Below are 21,070 nucleotides of genomic sequence, written 5' to 3'. Positions count from 1 at the left end.
GTATATCAGTAGTGCAGCAAGTAGCATACACGCTGGGCCAATATGAGCCTGAGAGGAGAGAGATCACCCTTCGTCCAGCCGGGGCCCACAACAGGTATAGTGGCCCCAAAAAACGTTGCGTGACGGCCTGCCACGTGGTTCCTTCCTATCGCTGACACCGCGTCAGCGGTAATGAAAAGGTTGACCGCGCATCAGGTGCCCTCTCCGACCGAAGTAGGAAAACATCAAGCGGAGTTGGGGGATGGGTGGGATCGGCGGATGGGGAAGGGTGACATTAGCAAATGTACAGAATTAAGTCTGGCTGGGAAGGGCATAGACGTCAGGACTTGTCTTTCCTTCATTGTCATCTACTTCTGCTGGCTTGTTTGTTTGTTTTTTATTTCCCTTTTGCGGAGCAACGACGAACGGACACGTGAAGACCCGTGCCGCGCATTCTGGAAGGAATGGCGCGTCGCAGTTCGATGCAGCGACACCGAACTCCGAACGGGATGAAAGCGGGTGCAGTTTGTTATTGCTGGCTACCTCCCCTTCAATCACAGTGTACACAATTGTGGACCGCGACATGCTATTGCCAATTTCCCAGCCCAACTAGACTGCAATAAACGCAGCGTTCGGCTCTGATCAGTAAAGAGTGCAGGGATCTCTTATGATACAGCTGGGTACAAATGTTTTTTGAACACGGCTTCCCTGCTGAAACAAAAAACAAAAAAAACTAGCCTGATAAATTACAGAGAAATTAAAAAGTGCAAAGTGAAGTTTTGTGTGAAAGCACTGTCCTGCATACATTTTGTGGTTGCGCGTATATGCTAAGAAATTTGCTTTTTCATCAACCCAAATGTGCATGCACGATTGTCTATGACTACATGTTACCATTTCGTTGGAATGTAACAAAGCTTCCGATTTGTTTCTGCAGACGCCACGCTACGTGAAAATTCACTGTAAAATTACAGACAAAGGAAAAAAGAAAACGAAAAAGAAGGGCTCTTTGCATAAAACTACGACTGAAAGGAGCAGCGAAAACACATCCAGATTTCACATGGTGCTGCTGGCGTACGTGTACATCAATTGTCGCTTCCCATAGGGTTAATATAACAAACTCTAGAGGAAAAGCTCCCCATAGATCGCGTACACTGAAATTGGTAACCGCAAGGGCACTGCCATGTTGCTACTCTGTGCAGGCACGCTGGCGCAGACAGCGAGATGAGATTCAGACGAGACTTGCAATCAACGCGATTGCCCGCGAAGTCACACGCAAGACTGCCGCGTGACTGGCCGATCGAGGCACTTTGCACCTATTCGCGGGCTTCTTTCACGTGAGCTCGGAAAAACACTTCTATATAGCACGTATTGAGCAACAGAAAGCGGCATCGGGCGTTTTTCACGTTGCTCTACAATTTTCTCATTGCATGACACGTTTCATCTAATTATAATGTTTGAGAAGTTGATTACTTAAGACTATCTCATTAGGCAGAATTTAAAAAAATAATGATCTGAGTATCTCCGAGGGACGGCAAGAAACATTATTCCTTGGTTTTGTCCAGCTACGTGGCATTTGCACATTTTTAAATCTTGCTGCGATGAGATGTAATGTAATGTAATGCGTAATGTAATGCGTAGGATGGATAACCGGTGGACCATTAGGGTTACAGAATGGATACCAAGAGAAGGGAAGCGCAGTCGAGGACGGTAGAAAGTCAGGTGGGATGATGAGGTTAGGAAATTCGCAGGCGCAAGTTGGAATACGCTAGCGCAAGACAGGGGTAATTGGAGATCGCAGGGAGAGGCCTTCGTCCTGCAGTGGACACATATATAGGTTGATGATGATGATGAAATCTTGCTGCACGATAGTTGGGTCACCCTGTATATAGACACGGCCGACGGCACTCCCCTTTCTCTTAAGAAAAGGCAGGGAGGTTAACCCATACTTTTACGACACACTGTCAGAAAAAGTCTGCACTGCACGTGACTTCCTGGCACCGCGACAGCCGCCGTCATTCGCAGTTCGGGATAAGTAACGAAAAGGACGCAAACGAAAGGAAGCAAAGGCACCAAGACCAAGCGCAACACGTGCTCCCGGCCACCACCGACGACAGTAGAGCCGCGGCGCTCGCCGGACACGCCACGCGACCGCGGCATGCGGCCGGTCGCGTGCCGCCGACCGTCCGTCCGTGCCGCCCGGCGCGCCTCCGGCAAGCGACACAAAGGCCGCGAGTGCGTGCCTTGCGGCAGCCAACGCGTGCACGACCGGCGGCCGGCCGAGGGCGTTAAACGCTAGTTCCCGTAGAGTGGAGGCGCGTGCCCGGCCACGTGACCGCCGACGGACGGACGGGCCGCCGGGCCTGGCGAGAAAGGGCCCCGACGGGACTGAAAGCTACATGACTGCGATGCCGCGCCCCGTGACTGAGCTGCTGCGCTCTTTCAAAGCTGGACGCGCCGGGGCGGAGAGAGAAAAGACGCGTACGCAGCTTTTGCGGTGACGCTAAGCACGTGGGAACAGCGTACAGGGCTAAGAGAATATCAATTTCCCCGGAAAGCAATTCGATGCTCGTCGCCATTAAGAGAGGAAGTCAACAAGCCGTTTAGTCTTTTTTTTTTTTCTATCTCACTCTTTTTTTTTTTTTTTTTCTCGCGTTGCTATTTGCAATGGAGCGGCGACAGGGTGTTTGGACTTGCGTGCGTGTGCGTGGCTATCGATAGTAGTAGTAGCGGTTGATTGTGGAAAATGACGCTTATTTCTGCTCTGCCCAATAGGGAGCACGGCGCAGCGTCAGGGGAAGGAGAAGTGGCAGATAAAGATGAGAGGAAGGCTGCTTCTCCTTCTCTTCCCTTCGTCTCATTTTTTTTTTATTTTAAGCGTTAGCTTTTATTATCTCGTTGCTCATATTTGCGCCGTTGGCGCCGTCCGCAGTGGTGGACCCAGTCCGGCAGATGGCGTTATCTACAATTCCCACAGGCATACGCTTAAGACCGACAGAGAGAGAGAAGTCATAAGGGAAATGCAGGGAAGTTAGGTAACGCTTAAAATCCGTGGTTCACTCGTATTCGTAACCGTCCTGCGAGCTGCTTCATTTTAATTTATTATATAACACTGAACTCATTCGAGCTATGTGTTACCGATGTTGCACGCAGTCGGGTCCGCAGAACACGTATACCCGACAAATGGAGCCCGCATACCTTAAACACGTATACGCGGGAGAGCTGTACCCATCAATGGAAAATTTACCTTCTAAAGATATCCTCCATTAACGCACCCATAAATATTTAAAATAAAATGGCTGTAAACTGTAAAGCAAAAAAGGAAAAAAAAAAAAAAAAGAACTGAATCGCTGCAGTGGGCTTTCTCCACATAATCACTTCAACTGCGGAGAAGCTAGCCTTGACGAACGCTCACAAGCACGGGAACTATACGCAGGCACGCACGGGCACGTCTGTTCAAAAAAAAATATATTAATTAAATTCTGGATTTTTATGCGCAGGAACCACGAACTGATTATGAGGGGCTTAATTTTCTAAATTACGCACTAAAAAGCGCAATTTTCGAGGGGTGTTGTCCGTATAACTTCGGCGCGTTGTCCGCATAATTATTTCACAACAAAAGTTGTACTCGGTCCGATATTTCCACTCAACCCGATAAAAATGTCGAACGACGTCTGTAGAGCTCTGCTCAGTGTTCGCACTGCATACTTTTTTTAGCCGACTTTTAGTAACTCTAAATAATTTTTTTACAATAATTTTCTTTTCAGTGAAGCTGTTAATGCAGCTATAGTCAGCGACAACCTAAGAATTCAGTACAAGCGTCTGAAAGACAGCCGAGTCAACTGGAGTCCGCTCACAGCTTAATGACTTTGCTAATGTAATTGCTGGGCTAGTTGAAAATTAAAAGCTCGTTATTTCAATCAAAAATATTTTCGGCAGAACATTCATGTCAGGATCACCCGTAAAATCTCACCAGACATTCAGCTTTCATCCTAAGACAAGTGACACCGCATGTAAGACAGATGTTTACGGAAAGAACAGACGTTTTAAAGACGCAAAACCGCTTAACGTCGCCTACATATGTGAACCTGATTGACTGGGGCATGTATGCATGTTTTCTTTGAGTTTTACTGCGTACATATAATCTTTGTATTCTTAAGTTTGTCTCCGACAACAGAAGCGCTCAAAAACATTATATGCCGGCTTTCGGGGAAAAAAAGAAAAAAAGAAAGAAACCTAGATTATTCACGAAGTTTATATTTAGATGAAATGTGAGGAACATTAGACGCAATATGAGGGCAAATTTAGAAGTGTGTGTGTGTCAATTAGGGGTTAAATAAAAATCGCTATACCTCCGTTGTTGCTTCGTTTGTAAAACGCTTAAAAATTTCCCTTCTTCCATGGAAGGACCAAGAACGGCAGATATCTCATATTTAGGTCAAATGGCTGCAACATCATGGGTGACGTGTGCTGAAAGCTTCAAGTCTCTAGCCTAATTATGTGATCTGAAAATAAATAGCGAATAAACAGCGTCTCCCAACTCTTATGCGTTACACGAGGCATGTAGCTGCTTTTTCCCGGTCTCGGTGAGCTGTGCGAGGCACGTTTTTATATATATATATATATATATATATATATATATATATTTCAGTGAAGAAGGAAGCATGTCGTGAGGGACGAATGATAAATGTTTAATCTGTGTACTTTAATTGCTGACTTTCTGGAAAATTACTTATTTAAACGTTCCAGTGCATCAAACTGCCGCTATCTGCAATGTTTCCCGGAGTGGTAAAAAAAAAATTTACGAGAAGCCAACACACTCTCTATTCGGTGAAAATAGAGAGTGTGTTGTCTAATATGTGGCGAAGCTTTCACGTTTTTGGTTTAATTAGAAGAGTTTGAAATAATTACTAAACTCTTGTCGCTTTTTTCTTTCATTATTTTCATGCGGCATACGGTTCACAGTTCGTTTCTCCGGTGTCATCAATAAACTCAACAAGGCATCTTGCTTATATATGGTGAACATGAGAGACGCGTTATGAGTAATGTGTATACAACGTTCAAAGCGTGTGGGTTAATTGTGGCATTCGCCATAAATTACGTATGAAAATCTTCCGGAGCGTTATTAGTGTTTTTAGAGCAGCGCAAAATTTAGCCTCCTGTCCTGGAATAACCCCAATTGCCACCAAAACTAACGTTATCGAAAATTGGGGGGGGGGGGGGGGGGGGGGAGGCACTATGGTAAATATCAGTGGGAAGGTAAATGCACGTGAATCAAATGCATCTTATGCAAAAAAACTTCTTACACAAGCTGTTCGAAAGAGTCACGCTGGCGTTATCAGCTATGTTTCTCAATGTGCCGAAATACCGTGGCGTTATACCAAGTTTATATTTGGTGGAAATGGGTCTCATGTTAATTGCAATGTGTGGCGAAACTTTCGCGTTCCTCAACTAATTCTAAGCGTTGAAAATGATTACTGAACCCTCGTATTTTCCAACTTTTCATACGTCTTGCGAGGTTTGCATTTGCCTTCTCCAGTGTTCTCAGTGAACTGAACAAGGCGCATACTTCGCGAAAATAAGGGACATGTTGGATAATGTGTAGGTAAATTGCAATTCATGTGGGTTAATTGTGGCCTTTGCAAATTATGTGTTCTAGTCTTCCAAAGCGCTTTTACGAGCGGCGCCAAATTTAACTCGCTACGCCGGCGTTACTAGAAATACCACCAACAATAAATTTAGCGAACATAAAACAATTTAGACCCAATGTTTCGGCGAGAGAGAGAGAGAAATAGAAGAGAGGAAAGGCAGGGAGGTTAACAAGACGCACGTCCGGTTTGCTACCCTGCACTGGGGAAAGGGGGTATAGGGATGAAAAGAGAGAGAAAGGAAATAGAGAAAGCACAGTTTCGCGCACATTTGACACTTCGCACGAAGTCTACAGACGGTCGCCAAGACCTGTCGACTTGAGGTCGAGTGTTTCGGCGAGGTACAAATTAATGTGTGCGGATGAATTACTGATTTTGTAAAAAAAAATACTTAACAAGTGCCCGAAAGCATTATTATGTGGGCAAGGTTTCAAGGCAGCCAGGCATATAGATGGCAAGATTTTGAAATATGTGATTTAATTATAGGCACTTGTGAACTTCGTTTTGTAAAATATTATAGCCATTGAGAATGCATGCGGTATGATTTGAGGGACGAAAAAAAAAGAGTTTGGCGACCTTTTCAATTCGGGAGCGTGCTTTACTTGGGCCTATTTTATGGTAAAAAAAAAAAGATTAGCTCAATATAGGTCAAAAGTACATGGTCATGGCTTGTTTTGATTAATAATGACCATGAATTCGTGGAATGCCTTTATCTCCTTTCACACGTGTTTTAAGGAGACTGTAGCAATGAAATTGCATTGAAATAGCTCTTTTGTGCCTCTTTCCTATGTGTTTGTTTGACCTTTTCTTTTTTTAATGGAATAATTATTGAAGTGTGGCGTCATAACATTAGTATTTATTCTATGCATCTATCGTCTGCAAGCAAGCGGTGAACAGAACGAAGCTGAAGGTGTACCTTTCGAAGCTGGCTTGCGGGATCGGTGGTAACCGAGGCGGTGGCAGGAACAGTGGTTTTGCAGGCAGTGTCGAACAGCCTCGAAAGTCTCGTTATAATGCAACCCAGCACGCACACTCCACCCCTCAAGCAGACAACACGCTTCTGGCTCGGCAACGACCGCTACTTTGCCCGTACTATCTTGATCTTTTCGAGCGTGAGCACGGGATGGCGTGAATTTTAGTACTACGAGTGTAGCCTGGCGGCACCGCAGAATCGTTGTGCGCATGTGCAGTGAGAGTATAGCCTTCCTTTACGCGTATTACGGCATCGGAGCGCTCGCATGTCGTCTGCCAGGAGCTTTTCTTTCCTTCATTGCGGGTGGCAGCTAACTCACAGGCCACACTACGCAGTTGAAAAATGAAGTGGCTGTAAATGGGCCATCTCATGCCAGCCATTCTAAACTAACAAAGAATTGCTTCCCAACGGCACTTACCTTTGAAATAACAGCACAGGTTCTACACAAGCAGGAACGGCAAATGTCCTTTATTTGTAGACACTAGGGCCGCGATTTTGTAGCGATGTCTTATGACTTATTTTGGAATAGTCTTATCATCCACCGCTCACGGCCGGCTGATCCCGTTGATAACGCGAGCGGACCGTCGCTCTGACCACTGACAAAGCGCGATAAGCGCGAAAAGGCATTATTACTTTAAAGTCATCGCTACAAAATACCGGCCTAGCTGAACATAGAGTCACTAAACGAATAAATAAAGTGACTCTGGTCCGAATTATTCAGAGTCTTTGTCGACACTGACCTCTGAACAAGCAAACGATTGTCTCTGCAGTAATTTTCGAGGGTGCGATGACTGCTCGAGGAAAAAAGGAAAAACTTCATTTTTAATGGTCAATGTGGAGGGTGCGAGCATTATGCGAGTCAATACTCTATGCCGATCCTGTTCTTACTTCGTATATGCTAGAAGGGTGGCTTCAGTGCGGCTAAGTTCGTTTACAACACAAGCATGAGGCGGTGTTCTCCGAAAGTAAAAGAAACGAAAAAAAAATGTGGCAAGACATCGCCTCATTATATAGGGAGTTGGTTATTTTTAGTTATACTTACCGCCTTTCTGACAAATTTCCCATCACGCCCTCATGAATGCTTGAAACAAAACGGCTGTTTGCTGTAAAGCGAAGCGGTTCACTGCAGTGGGCTTCCCCGCGTGAATACTCATGCTGCCGAAAAACCAGCTTTGTAGAACGCTCACACGGAAGGCATCTACAGACACGCATGCAAGGACGCGTGTACTCTTCCGGATTGCACGCTGAGAGGATGTTCCTAAATCCAAATCGCAATGTTCAAGGAGTATATGGGTGTGAGGTAAAAACACACAAACACTACTTTATAGGTAAATTTAATTTACAAAGTACTGCCATTTTTAGGGATGCGTTCCCAACCTCCCACTGAACTGCATTGCCTTTCCGATCACTATTTTCCCAAAACGGTATTCTATCAGATTTGCAGGACAATACTATGAGAAAGATCAATGTAGTTTAAAGCGGAGTATGCGGAGCCAATATTTCAAAATTTAATATTCAGAATTGTTTCCGGTGTAGAATATTTAAACGGCGCAAATAACAGTATAGAAGCTTCCTCTCTTGACATTGCGCGAACCCCATAGTTATGAAACCAAAAATTAAAGGGGCACTTAGTTATCCCTAAGTGGATGAATGCGGAAGCATAGCGGCCACGTCAGAAGAAGCGCCGGTGACGTCCGGTGGCGCCACTGGCGGAGTCACATGACTCGAGCAGCCACGTCAGCAGAAGCGCCGCGACCTCCGGTGGCGCCACTGGCGGAGTCAGGTGACTCGAGCGGCCACGTCAGCAGAAGCGCCGCGATGTGACCAACGGAGTTCGTGCCAGGTGCGCACAACGCAAGGTCGTCGGTTCGACTCCCACCAAAGGTCGAGGTTGCGACTTCCACAAATGGTTGTGGGTTCGAGTGCCTTAATTAACTATACCTTTTTAACTTCGCGTTAACTAAACGTGCCTTAATTAAGTTCGCCCTAATGAACACCAAAGGTTGTAGGTTCGACTTCCACCAAAGGTCGAGCCTTTTCGGACCAGGGCGTGGTCAGGCCAACGCCGGATTTTCTGCCTCATGAGTAATATAATGTTTGCGCATTAATAAAAAGGAGCTCAGTCAGTTCTGCGGACATATGAACAAGGGCCATGCGAAACCACCGTTCTCCCTCGATGTCGCTCAGCATTGAATGCCAAGCGCAGTGGTGAGCAGACTTACTTGTTTTTAGTTAGTGTGTCTTAAAACATTTTCAAAACTAGACATTTTAGTTAAAAATACAATTTTTTTAACTGCGGCTTTAAATTAACCATTGCGGCGGTGAGTCAACGGCCGGCATATGAAAAAGTAAAATAACCCCCGATTTTCCCAATCGGTATCCCATCTCAATATTGGGGCTTGCCTGGAAAACCAGCTTTCAAGCACCAGGTGGCTCGCTAATAGGCTATTCGGTGTGTCTTTAGTATCACTGACTAATAAAGGCGCATCAAATGCTATAGACGCATTGAACTGAGCCAAAGTTTTCGTTGTGGTGTCTGAAAACTCAAAATCTGGCTACTTTCTCGCCAAGTTACCAAAAACAATTGAATTCTAGAGATTTCCGTGCAGAAACCACGATATAATTATGAGGAACGCGTAGTGGGGGACTCCGGATTAAGCCTGACCACCTGCGGTTCCTTAACGTGCACCAAATGCACGGTACCAACAATGTTACCAACCCTAATGTGGAAGTTCTATGAAACAGGCCCATTTTGCCAGCACTGCGAATATTTTAGACAGGATATATTTCACATCAATACACCCCGTGCAAGCCGCGGCATTTTCAGTCTTTCCTCACCGCACAACCTTGTACAGTGTTCCCGGTAATGTAACCCATCAGGATTACACCAATGAGCACAGGACTTCAATAACTCTTCCACGGTATTGCGTGTTCCCCAATAAGTCGGATACGGGTGCGTGTCATAGTCCCGCCTCCTCGTTAATCCAAGACAGATAAGGAGCAACGGCTGTGTAGATGCCCGGCTGTCGCGGCTTGGCGCATCCGACGCCGGTGGAGACGATGCCCACCAGGATCCACTGGCTTCCGTTTCTCGTCACCAGAGGTCCTCCGCTGTCCCCCTGAAACATAAGGTCGGGGAATAGTGCTCGCGTAAAGTGCGCATGTAACAGGCATCGCGTTTTAATGCCGATTAGCGTTATTATAGAGCATTTCACGCACTTTCCCGGGGTCTGTCGTCTGTCTGTAACCCTTTTCCCGCCAACTTGGTTCACTCGGTACTTGTCACTGATTATGGGCCGCTCTACAACGAACGTCTCTTACGACAACTTGTGTCACTAACTATGATTAATTGGGTATGTGCCGCTCTTCAATGAACCGATTTGACGCCAATTTGGGTCATTGGGTACGTGCTCTTCGATCACAAAAAGAAAATAAACTTCTTCGGTGCAGGGCAGAGTCGAACCTGCTTCGTATATATTTGTCTGAACGTACATTCACGCACGAGCCACGCGGGAACTTTGCTGCGGCGGCGCTAGATAGCGCGGCGTGTCCAGAGGAAAGCGCTAGTAAGCAGCTCGGCGGCATACACGCCTCATACGTCACACTTTTCAGCGGTTGGAATGCGGTGTGTCGATACATTGCCTCAATATGCCAATTGCATCAACGTCGATATTCATCGGGGGATGGGCACAGCTAGATCATTGGCTCGAGCGTCGTCGCCTTCTTCCCCAGCTGGCTCGTTGGCGCGCTCGTGCCACTGCTCCCGCGTTAGACGTCGTCGTAGTCTTCTTTCCACAGCTGGCTCCGTTGCCGCTCATCATTCCAGCGTCGAATTTCACTTCTGTCGCCGTTATGGGGAGGCCGCGTTTACGGGGGTATGAGCCATTGCTTAAGGGGGTATGAGCCATTCATCTTTTTACGTGGCGGACAGAGTTAATTTTGAAGCAATTTAATTTCGAAGAATCGCGAGCGGCAGTGGAGGGCGAATGCTGCTAACCACGCCGCCGAGCAAACTCGAGACATCGAACGCAAGCGACAACGGCGGAATGCGGGCATACTGTCAGTGACGTTCTCTCCGTCACAGCCGAACGTGTGTACAGCACCAGGACCGCGCAGTGCGAATTGACGCGCGCACGCCGCGCCGAAGTTGCACTTGAAGACACTCCATACAGAGGTAGAATTAGAGTAAGCGATGAATAGGGTATTGTTACTTCGGCCAGTATGGACTCACGACCGCTTTGAACTTGGAGAGTACTTTGCAGAGACCCTTGGCACGTGCGGCTTCTCTTGCGTGACATCAAAATCTGTCCTAAATTGGGGGGTTCTCTTTAAATTTTAGGCCGGTAGTCTGCCCTAGGGCATATAAATCCGATGCTGTATATCATGTCATTTCATATCAGATATGCAGTTACTTTCCATCGGTAAATTACATCAGAGCATACTTGACCCCAACATGGTAATGTCCAATATGGCATTGCCTTCTCGCTAAAGCACACAATTCTTGTCGGAAATTGAACACGGGGGTGGCTGCTTCCCGAACGTAGCTCATGCAAAAGTTTTATTTACTTATTTATTTATTAAGCATGAAATAATTTTAGCTCCTGTTGTCGGCGACCTTCAAGTGACCTTGAAGCAAAAGCCAGAGCCGTTATTTGGGCACTCAAACGAGAGCATGCGGGCATCGTTGCGAGAACAAAACGAGATCATCAGCTCTGGCAGTGTCCTGCGTTACGGGATACGTCACTCACGAGCGAACAGGACTGGGACGAGGCCATCTCTAGTACGGAACTCAAGCTCCAGTCCACGGCCGTCCAGAGGGCCCGTGAAAGAGTGAAGAGGCTTGGCCTCCCGATTTCCATGTGGGAGCAGCCAGCGGCGAGGCGGGGGCCCCAACGGGTCTCCGCCGGCTAGTCCCTCAGGTCCTCAATAAATGTTCATTGTCTGTCTACCCGGGCTACCAGTCAAAACTTGAGAAAATGCGGTCTCGCCCCCCCCCCCCAACCCGTTGTACTGGACCGCATCACCTACGCTAATTACTGCCCACACAAGTTACAAAAAATATTGCTTCCGAGTCCTTGTTAATGTTTGTTCACAATATCACTCAAGCTGTACCTTCTAGTACGCCGAAGCTTTATTTATCATTTCCAATAGTGACGTTCAAAAAGCAGATACAGAGCACCATATACTTGATTGTCATCTTTTGACGCAAAGACAGGGTTGCCTGTGCTCGTTTGAACGCCGGCTGTCCGTGAGTTCCGCGGCGCGGGTTTTGCGTCACCTCGAGAGATGGCGCCACGCTGCGTGGCGCCTCCTTCCGGCGCTTTTCTTCTAGCTGGGCAGTGCGCTCTGTCTCCCTAGAGTCTTTCGCTGCCTGTCGTGTCGCCTGCAGCCGGTTTTCTTCTAGCTGGACGGCGTCCATATGGACCAGTGCTACAGTGTAGTAGCTAGTGCACTGTACCAGTGCACAGTATGTCGTGCGGCGCCATGTGGTGCGGTGTGGTGTGGAGGGGTGTGCCGTTGCGAACATGCACTACACCCATATTAGGATTGTGGCTAGTATCACCTGAAACCAATCTGCTTTGTCGGTAGGCATTTCATGCTTACATCTACTCTCGATTAGCGGATAGCCAGCAATTTTCATCAATACGGTGTGCTTTTACTCTGCTTGAATTCTAATTGCGTTAACGTCGACAGCTAGTCATAGTAAGAATTTTCAAGCGTAATAAATTCTTTATAATACTGTTTGGCCTTCTGCAGTATATCATCAAAGGTGGCCATTTCCAACATTAGAACGTCATCGGTTGTCTATGTTGAGCATCATTATCTGTTTTCTACTCATTTGCGTCTTTTAGTTAGGCGTAATAAACTTAAAAGACATAAGTTATGAGCGAAATCTCGAACTTACTTTCTCGTGGGGCACCATCACAACAAAACTTCGGGCAAATATTCCCTCATAACTCTAACATGTTGCTGTGGCGACAAGAGATGCTTTGGACAAAATGTAGTACAGGGAGCAAGCAGACGTTTAGGGTTTGAAAAACTCCTCGAAGTCATTCAGTACACATAATGTGGTTCATCTGACGTGCATAAAATCACGTGATAAATTAATGACACTGATGATGAGTAGAAAGTATGCGTTGTTTTTTGATCATGTGAATGATCTGCAAACAAGCTATGCGTTCTAAAAAACTTCCTCTGGGGTACGCAAAATTTGAGTGTCATTGAGCCAACTCGTTGTCTAAGTGTGTAGAGAGAGTTATGCACACTTGTTTGCGATTTGGTGCACCGAAGCAGAACGACTGGAACATCGTGGCGCCGCCATAAATGAACACAAGTTTATCTATTTATGTATATATCTATCTATCTATTTTGTAACGAAGAAGAAGTGCCGGTTAGCCAGGCGCATCACCAGCGCTTTTACGCACGGGGCCGGTGCTGACTGCTCGCAGGGTTCTGACTGCCGCACCGAGTTCGAACTCTCAATCCTGTCAATAAACACCTTGACATTTGGTGGAAGGTGCTGGGTACGAATCGAATCCACCAACGCTGGAACTTCGAAGCCGAACCCTTCAACCATTTCGGCCCATGCCGGACGATCCCGCCCAGCCTTCTCGAACCATGGCTGACTGACCGTCATTTATTCGTCGTATTTCATACACCGGAGATGCACCTGGCTAACCTGCACTTCTTCGTCATTACAATTTATTTATTTATTTATTTATTTATTTATTTATTTATTTATTTATTTATTTATTTATTTATTATTGCGATAGCAATTATATGGACACTCCAAAGCAAATTTCTGCCGTCGGCGTCACCGTCGCCGTCACCGTGAGGTTCCGTATGACGTCAATGGAGATGAAATCGTCGCCGATGATAAGTGGTTCTTGAGGGAAAGGGAAAGGTTGACGCTATCTTCTGCAGCCCTTGAGGGAGCACGGCTCAGCGCCGGTCGCCGGTGGTAAGTGGTTCTTGAGGGAAAGGGAAAGGTTGGCGCTATCTTCTGCAGCCCTTGAGGGAGCACGGCTCAGCGCCATCGAACGCTGTATGTGCGAGTGAAAGGGCGCGAGGGGCGCGCGCTTTCACGGGGAGTGAACGCACGGCGGAGAACAAACGCGCGTTCTGCGCCGTGCTCCCTTAAGGGCTGCAGAAGTAGGCGTCTCTTTCCTCCTTTACAATCACCATATATGTAGAGCAAACGCGCCTTCTTCCGACGCGCGAAAGGCCTTGGGGGGGGGGGGGGGGGCAGGGGGGGGGGAGGGAGGCAACGTTTAGCTGCGGCACCAAGTGCCTATTTATATCAGAGTTTCCGGCAAGTCACCAACGCCGCACGCATTTTGTGCGAACGCGGGCAAAACGCCGACGGCGTCGACAACAGTTCTGCGCGTTGCTGGTGCTGCTGCATGTCCAAGTTTACACAGCTGATAAAACTACTATCCTTACTCCGTATAGCTCTCTACTAATTTGCTATCGCAATTGGTGCTTCGCCTTTCGGGTGAAAGTGCGACAAATATTATTGCGATAGCAATTATATGGACACTCAAAAGCAGATTTCTGCCGTCGGCGTCGCCGTCGCCGTCGGCGTCGCCGTCGCCGTCGCCGTGAGGTTCCGTATGACGTCAATGGAGATGAAATCGTGGCCGCGCGCCGCCGAACGCTGTAGGTGCGAGTGAAAGGGCGCGAGGGACGCGCTCTTTCACGGGGAGTGAACGCACGGCGGAGAACAAACGCGCGTTCTGCGCCGTGCTTCCTTAAGGGCTGCAGAAGTAGGCGTCTCTTTCCTCCTTTACAATCACCATATATGTAGAGCAAACGCGCCTTCTTCCGATGCGCGAGAGGCCGTGGGGGAGGGGGGGAAGGGGGAGGGAAGGGAGGCGACGTTTAGCTGCGGCACCGAGTGCCTATTTATATCAGAGGCTCCGGCAACAGTCACCAACGCCGCACGCATTTTGAGCGAACGCGGGCAAAATGCCGACGGCGTCGACAACAGTTCGGCGCGTTGCCGGTGCTGCTGCATGTCCAAGTTTATACAGCTGATAAAGCTAATATCATTACTCCGTATATCTCTCTACAAATTTGCTATCGCAATTGATGCTTCACCTTTCAGGTGAAACTGCGACAACTTTTTATTTATTTATTTATTTATTTATTTATTTATTTATTTATTTATTTATTTATTTATTTATTTATTTATTTATTTATTTAAACATAGTTTGGTCTGATGACCAAGCGGATGGAGTATAAGACACATAATTGGCAAGGTAAATTTAAACGATCTACAAAAACGGAGTACTGGTTAACCAGCAGAGCACACTATAGTTAACATATATAGGTGAAGCTCAGTGCAACACAGCAAAGCACAAGTAGTGCTTTCTCGCTTTCAATTGCAGCTGCAGCCTTCAGTTGCAACCTTCTGATCACTACACCTGATCAATATAACGCTGTCCAGCACTTACTATAGAAAGTTCTCACAAACACTATAATTCAACCGCACACAATTGTGTTCGCTAACCGATTTTCCACAAAGTTCTCCCGGCTTTTACTTAAATTGATGAACTTCTGCTGAAGGCACCGGACTAGCTCTGCGCCGTTCGTAAAACACTTAACTTTCTGGAGGGCTTTTATACATAATTCATTGCAAAGGCCGTAATTGACCAACAGACTTCAAACTTTACCTGCATATCACCCTTAACATATTCCACGCATTTCCTGAAAATATAAACAGTGTGAGCTACCTAGCTTCTTTCTTTCTTCTTTCTTCTTCTTTTTTATTGCGATAGCAATTATATGGACACTCAAAAGCAGATTTCTGCCGTCGGCGTCGCCGTCGCCGTGAGGTTCCGTATGACGTCATTTGGAGATGAAATCGTCGCCGCGCGCCGAACGCTGTATGTGCGAGTGAAAGGGCGCGAGGGGCGCGTCTTTCACGGGGAGTGAACGCACGGCGGAGAACAAACGCGCGTTCTGCGCCGTGCTCGCTTAAGGGCTGCAGAAGTAGGCGTCTCTTTTCTCCTTTACAATCACCATATATGTAGAGCAAACGCGCCTTCTTCGGACGCGCGAGAGGCCGTGGGGGAGGGGGAGGGAAGGGAGGCGACGTTTAGCTGCGGCACCAAGTGCCTATTTATATCAGAGGCTCCAGCAACAGTCACCAACGCCGCACGCATTTTGAGCTAACGCGGGCAAAACGCCGATGGCGTCGACAACAGTTCTGCGTGTTGTTGCTACCAAAGCCGCTCACCTTACTTCGTATGACATTGCTGTGTTGCTATCGCATTCATTGCTTCGCCCTTAGGGCGAAACTGTGACATTTTTTTTCTTTTCAGGAAACGGTTAAAATAGGCAAGTAACGTTTTCGATCGCTTATAGACGCACTGGCAGCTTCGCGGTTAAACTGTTTGTCGCAGCATCGCAGAGGCAACGTCGAGCACGCCTCACCGTACAAGCATCTCGGGCGCCACGCTCGTAGCCGGCGCACAGATGCGTCTGTCCGATCTCGCGGTCCGTGAACCAGGCCTGGCACTGTTTGCGGTCCACGATCGGTAGCGCCACCTCTCGCAGAAAATGGCGGCTCTGGGTCGCTGCAAAGAACACGAAAAAGAGTTGGGAAGTCTGTATATTGCGCGTAAAGTGTAAATGACTTGCCGTATCGTGGCAGGAAGAGAGGGTGGCGACAGTGCGAGGTGCATTTTTTTTTTTCACGTATTCGACGGCGCCCACATGAAGCATATTACGAAGATATTTTCAGCGGGAATCCACCAGGCATCGACGCGTCCGTTTTCCGCTGCCTTTTTCTTCTTTTTTTTTTCATTGAAGTCAAAACAAAAGAGATGTAGTCACCCTATAATGGTGACGGCTACTCCTTTTCCAATAGCAGAAATAACAATATAAAAAAGCTATCTATAGCAATAAAAGGAAGAGAAACACCGTATTCGGGCAAGAAATCCACAGCACACCGTCCTATACACCTATACCCACACGAACATATAAATATAAAAGGCAAAGGCAAGTCGCACCACAATGAGTTTGTAACAGTCACAAATGAAAGCGTGCTATGATTTAGGCCGAGATGCCGCATGACATGCATTTCAACCATGAAAACGGTGCGGTTACATCACGTCTTGTAATACGCAAGCAGCGAATTCTTGCGATGCCACGTCGAGCACAGGTCTGGAATGCGTGCTTAACTTAAAGCTTATAGCTTAACTGTGCACAAAGGTCTGCTGAGTCTCCGTTCATTTCTTAATTTTAAACAGTGAACTGTGATCCTGGCCTCTATATCTGTCATAAGTGTGCATCAAAATTGTTTCGAAAGGCGTTCAACGTTCCGATATTATTAGGACATGCCAAGCGTCACCTCATCGGAAATGGCTTGACCGACAAGTACGAAGCATACTTTTCACCGGAGGTGTTACCACAGGTAAATAATATGCCTGTGATAGTTTCCTACTTTTTATTTTTTACTGCATTCAATTGGTTATTCTGAAAAAGACAAAAAGCACCAAACGCACAGGCGCTGCCTGAAACGTATACGGCATTATTTAAACATTTACTCCTCGCCACTTATTGAGAGCGGAGTTACTAATAACGGAGGAATACTTAAGAAAATAAAGCAACAGACGCAAAACGGGTTTCGTATATATATATATATATATATATATATATATATATATATATATACATATATATATATGAACAACAAGAAAGGGGATCGAGGGGCCCGATTTTTATTAATCGTCTTCTTATGCTATGATATATGTATGTATGTATGCTTTATTGCCACAAAAACTAAATACAGCCGCCTTGCGGGGGTAAAGTGGAGAAAAAAGCTGCTCGTAGCAGCTTGGCCAGCTTCTACGTGTGTCCGCATATATATATATATATATATATATATATATATATATATATATATATATATATATATATATATATATACAGGGTATCCCAATTATCATGCCCCAAGATTTAAAACTATGCAAATGCAACGTAGCTAGACGGAACCAAGGTAATGTTGTTTGCCGTCGCTTGGAGACATTCAGATTATATTTTAATTACATAATTATGCCTAATTACATCTTTAGTATTACTTAATTATTCATCTTCTCAAATATTGTAATTAGATGAAAAGTGTCAGTGAGAAAATTTTAGAGCAACATGCGAAATTCCCGATGAAGCGTCTCGTTGCTCAATACGTGCTACAGAAAAGTGTTTTTCCGAACGTGAAAGAAGCCCGCGAATACACACAAAGTGCCTCAGCGGCCCGCCAGTCGCGCGGCAAGTTTGCGCGTATTCGCGGGCTTCTTTCACTCTCGGAAAAACACTTTTCTGTAGCACGTAATGAGCAACAGAACGCTGCATCGGGAAACTATGACATCAACAAGCACATCAACAAACACATAGCGCACTTGAAATCCAAACTACCCGTCCAGGATCAAGAAATATTGTGTTTTATTTTGCTCTCGCATCCTGCACCCAACAAACTTTTGATTCTGCGTGTACGTAGTACAATGCGCTCCACACAACAAGGATCACAAATAAGGCTATGCAGATTGCACGCAAGTTTGAGGGTCGGCGAAGCGAGCGCAGTGCACGTCGAAAACGAGCGTGTGAAGCTCGATGGTGGTCCTAAAACCCTACAGCTGGAATTCTGAAGCCGGGATGGGCGGCACTTACGGTCCAGAGTGACTCCCCAACCGGCGACGCGGCAGAGTGTTCCCTTGGCCGGCCAGTAGTCGGGATCAACCGGTAGGCACACGGGCTGCACCGACTCCGATTCCGGGACGGGAGCGTTCAGCTCGATCAGGGCCAGGTCATGCTCCTTCCGCCAGAGCCACGGTGTCGTGTGCTGTAGCGAGGTATAGAGCACAGCACGCATCAACGCCGTATTCATCGGGTGTCCCAGCTAACAGGTGACCCAGGCCTTTATCTCCGGGCCTATGATAATGGTGACTCGTTATCGCGGCTTCTCCATGTGTTGTCAAGACTGAAGACAACCTTAAACTTCGATGTGCATCATCTTTAAATAAAAAATACTTAGGACGTTCGTGTGGATAAAAAAAAAAAGAATGCGGTTCTCCGCGCCGAAACGACGATCTGATTATGAGGCACGCCGTAATGGGTGACTCCGAAATAATTTGGACCACCTGGGGTTCTTTAACGTGTACCTAAATCTAAGTACACGGGTGTTCTCGCATTTCACCCCCTTCGAAATGCGGCCGCCGTGGCCGGGATTTGATCCCGCGACCTCGTGCTCAGCAACCCAACACCATAGTCACTAAGCAAGTGGATGAAGTCAACTGCGATAGTGTTGGTAACTTCCTTTAGAAGCCTTCAGAATTTTCCGTATTCTTTATTTAAAGACGCGCACGCGCACGCACGCACACACACGCACACACAAAGAGAGAGAGAGAGACAGAGAGACAGCCGTTTTGTACACGCGCGCACGGCAGTGCAATAGCACACAATTAATAAAATAAAGAAAAGGTCCAAGGGCCTTCACATGTTCACAGAAGACGGTTTAAATTGCTCCTGTAAAAATGGCTTCCCAGCAATGCATTTTTGTTTAAAAGTGAAGCCGACTTTAAGGGGATTAGTCCAGGCTTGGTCTTTGTAAGCTAGCTTTCTCACGTTGTGTGGTGCAGTGAAGCCAACTCATAAAGAAAAATGTGATGCGAACGGAGCCCGATAACGCTATCGTGTTCCACTTTTAAAGGCGAAGCTTAAACGACATCCAATTTTTTGTAAATAATTAGGATTAATTATTACGTTTATAAGAACACGAAAATAATGTAGGCTTCTAGAGTTGGTTGCTAACAACATGGAGACAAATGGAAGTTTACTGGAATGGCAACAACAGCATAGGTTATCGTAACTAAAAGAATTGTGCAAACTATTACTCAGAAGCAAAACACGAAACAAAAAAGGAAAACAATTTCACTCTCCCTCTTTACTCAGTCGCTGTGTTGGTTTCATGAGCACCAAAGGCTTCGCCTTTTCTTTTTTTTAAGCATAGTTCACATTAACTCATACACCCACCTATAAGCACAGATCTAATGAAATGGTGTGTTGGGCGCGCCGCTATGAAGGCACGGTAGAATTTAGCACTAAAGAAAGGAGAATATGAATCCAAATTAATAAATTTGCGGGTGGAAATTGGAATCAGTTAGCACAAGACAGGGGTAAGTGGAGATCGCATGGAGACGCCTTTGTCCTTCAGTGTAAATAAAAATAGGCTGATGATGATGATGATGATGATGATGACGACGATGATGATGAAGCCATAAAAAGTGTCTGAGTAGGGTACTGGTGTGGGCAAGTTGGTCACTGTAATCTACGGCCTCGACTGCTGAGGTCGCGCAGATTAATCGCCTGCCATGGGTATGAAATGTGTCAGTGTTGCGTCAATAGGGCTGTCGCAAAATGAGGCAGATTATTTGTCGCATGGACCGCCGCTTCAACCTCGCTTGTCACGGCCCAGTGTGTTCGGCATTTCTGGGCTTTCAGCGCGTTCCTCGCGTGTTAGCGTCACCCCGTGATTTCGATTGCTTGTTGGCTTCTTCTTGCCTGTCATTCTAGTTCCGCCGGAAACACGTCGTATTGTGCATGAGCTACACCGTGCCCCACTAATAACATTCAGTTGGAAGTTCGCGCTTCTCTCTGTCACTGCATGCGTCCTCGTCCTCCATTTGTACGCAAGAACACGCCGATATGGAACGAGGTGTCTCATTGTGAGCAGAATACATCTAGGGAAGGCTAATAGTGCCTTCATTACGCTAGACGCACAGACATCGTTAATCTACAGGCCATGTGTTTGGATCAACTCTTGGGTGAATATTCAGTGCGGGCATTGGGGCTGTTCTTTCTAATGTGAATAGCCTGCAAGAGCAGATGATGTGGGCTGTACGTATATTCCCGCACGTTGTACACGGGGCACAGGGCCGATCGTGTCCGCTTCATTTTTTTAAAAGGGAGTATTTAGTATTTGTGACATTTAGCCGAATGAAGTATAGACAAACCTGATAGCGCCTCTCGATAAGAATGAAGACATGTCCTGCGCAGGTTTTTTTACGTAAGCCAGGATCTGGCTCAACCGACCTGCCCAATTTCGTACTGTGGTATATGCAAGTTTTAAAACACTAAGTTTCACATCAAGATTATACTATATAGAAATTCACCGCTGCTATACCGTTCAGTCACCGAAAAAATCACGAGTCACAGATCTTTCTCCCCCTTGCGGATTTCAGCAGAACTGATTTGACGAAACCCCATGTGCATCATACCTGGATGTCTTGCAAGGTTTGGCATCGATTCGGTGGCAAAGTATGCCTGTAGGATTTCTTACTGTTTTTTTTTTTTTTTTGTCACAATTCAAATTGATTTCATCGTGAATAGGTCGGCTGAACGTCTCAAAACTGCGCAGTGGATTATGAGAGACGCTGTAGCCGAGGGCTTGTGAGTAATTTTCACTAACTGA

The 21,070-nt window shown here is 46.4% G+C and overlaps 2 protein-coding genes across 5 annotated transcripts in view; both read right to left on the bottom strand.

The window, feature by feature from the left end:
* The window catches only part of LOC119433981 (Krueppel-like factor 2), a 102,986-nt gene extending 93,631 nt beyond the window's left edge, over window positions 1-9,355 (bottom strand). Inside the window, exon 1 of the mRNA XM_049659344.1 lies at window positions 6,541-9,355. The gene's annotated coding sequence lies outside the window, so the exon portion shown is untranslated. The remainder of the gene's footprint in view (window positions 1-6,540) is intronic.
* Window positions 9,356-9,505: 150 nt separating this feature from the next.
* The window catches only part of LOC119433874 (serine protease 33), a 56,954-nt gene continuing 45,389 nt past the window's right edge, over window positions 9,506-21,070 (bottom strand). For all 4 annotated transcript variants that reach the window (XM_049659342.1, XM_049659343.1, XM_049659341.1 and 1 more), the window contains exons 7-9: window positions 18,271-18,442; window positions 16,036-16,178; window positions 9,506-9,716 (exon numbers count right to left, since the gene is read on the bottom strand). In XM_049659342.1, the coding sequence (XP_049515299.1) occupies window positions 9,558-9,716; window positions 16,036-16,178; window positions 18,271-18,442 (474 nt within the window). In that variant the 3' untranslated portion in view covers window positions 9,506-9,557. The remainder of the gene's footprint in view (window positions 9,717-16,035; window positions 16,179-18,270; window positions 18,443-21,070) is intronic.

Source organism: Dermacentor silvarum, chromosome 11 (genome assembly GCF_013339745.2).
Source record: "Dermacentor silvarum isolate Dsil-2018 chromosome 11, BIME_Dsil_1.4, whole genome shotgun sequence".
Classification (NCBI taxonomy): domain Eukaryota; kingdom Metazoa; phylum Arthropoda; class Arachnida; order Ixodida; family Ixodidae; genus Dermacentor; species Dermacentor silvarum.
The sequence above is the reverse complement of the archived record's forward strand: the minus strand, read 5'-3'. Positions and strand labels throughout refer to the sequence as shown.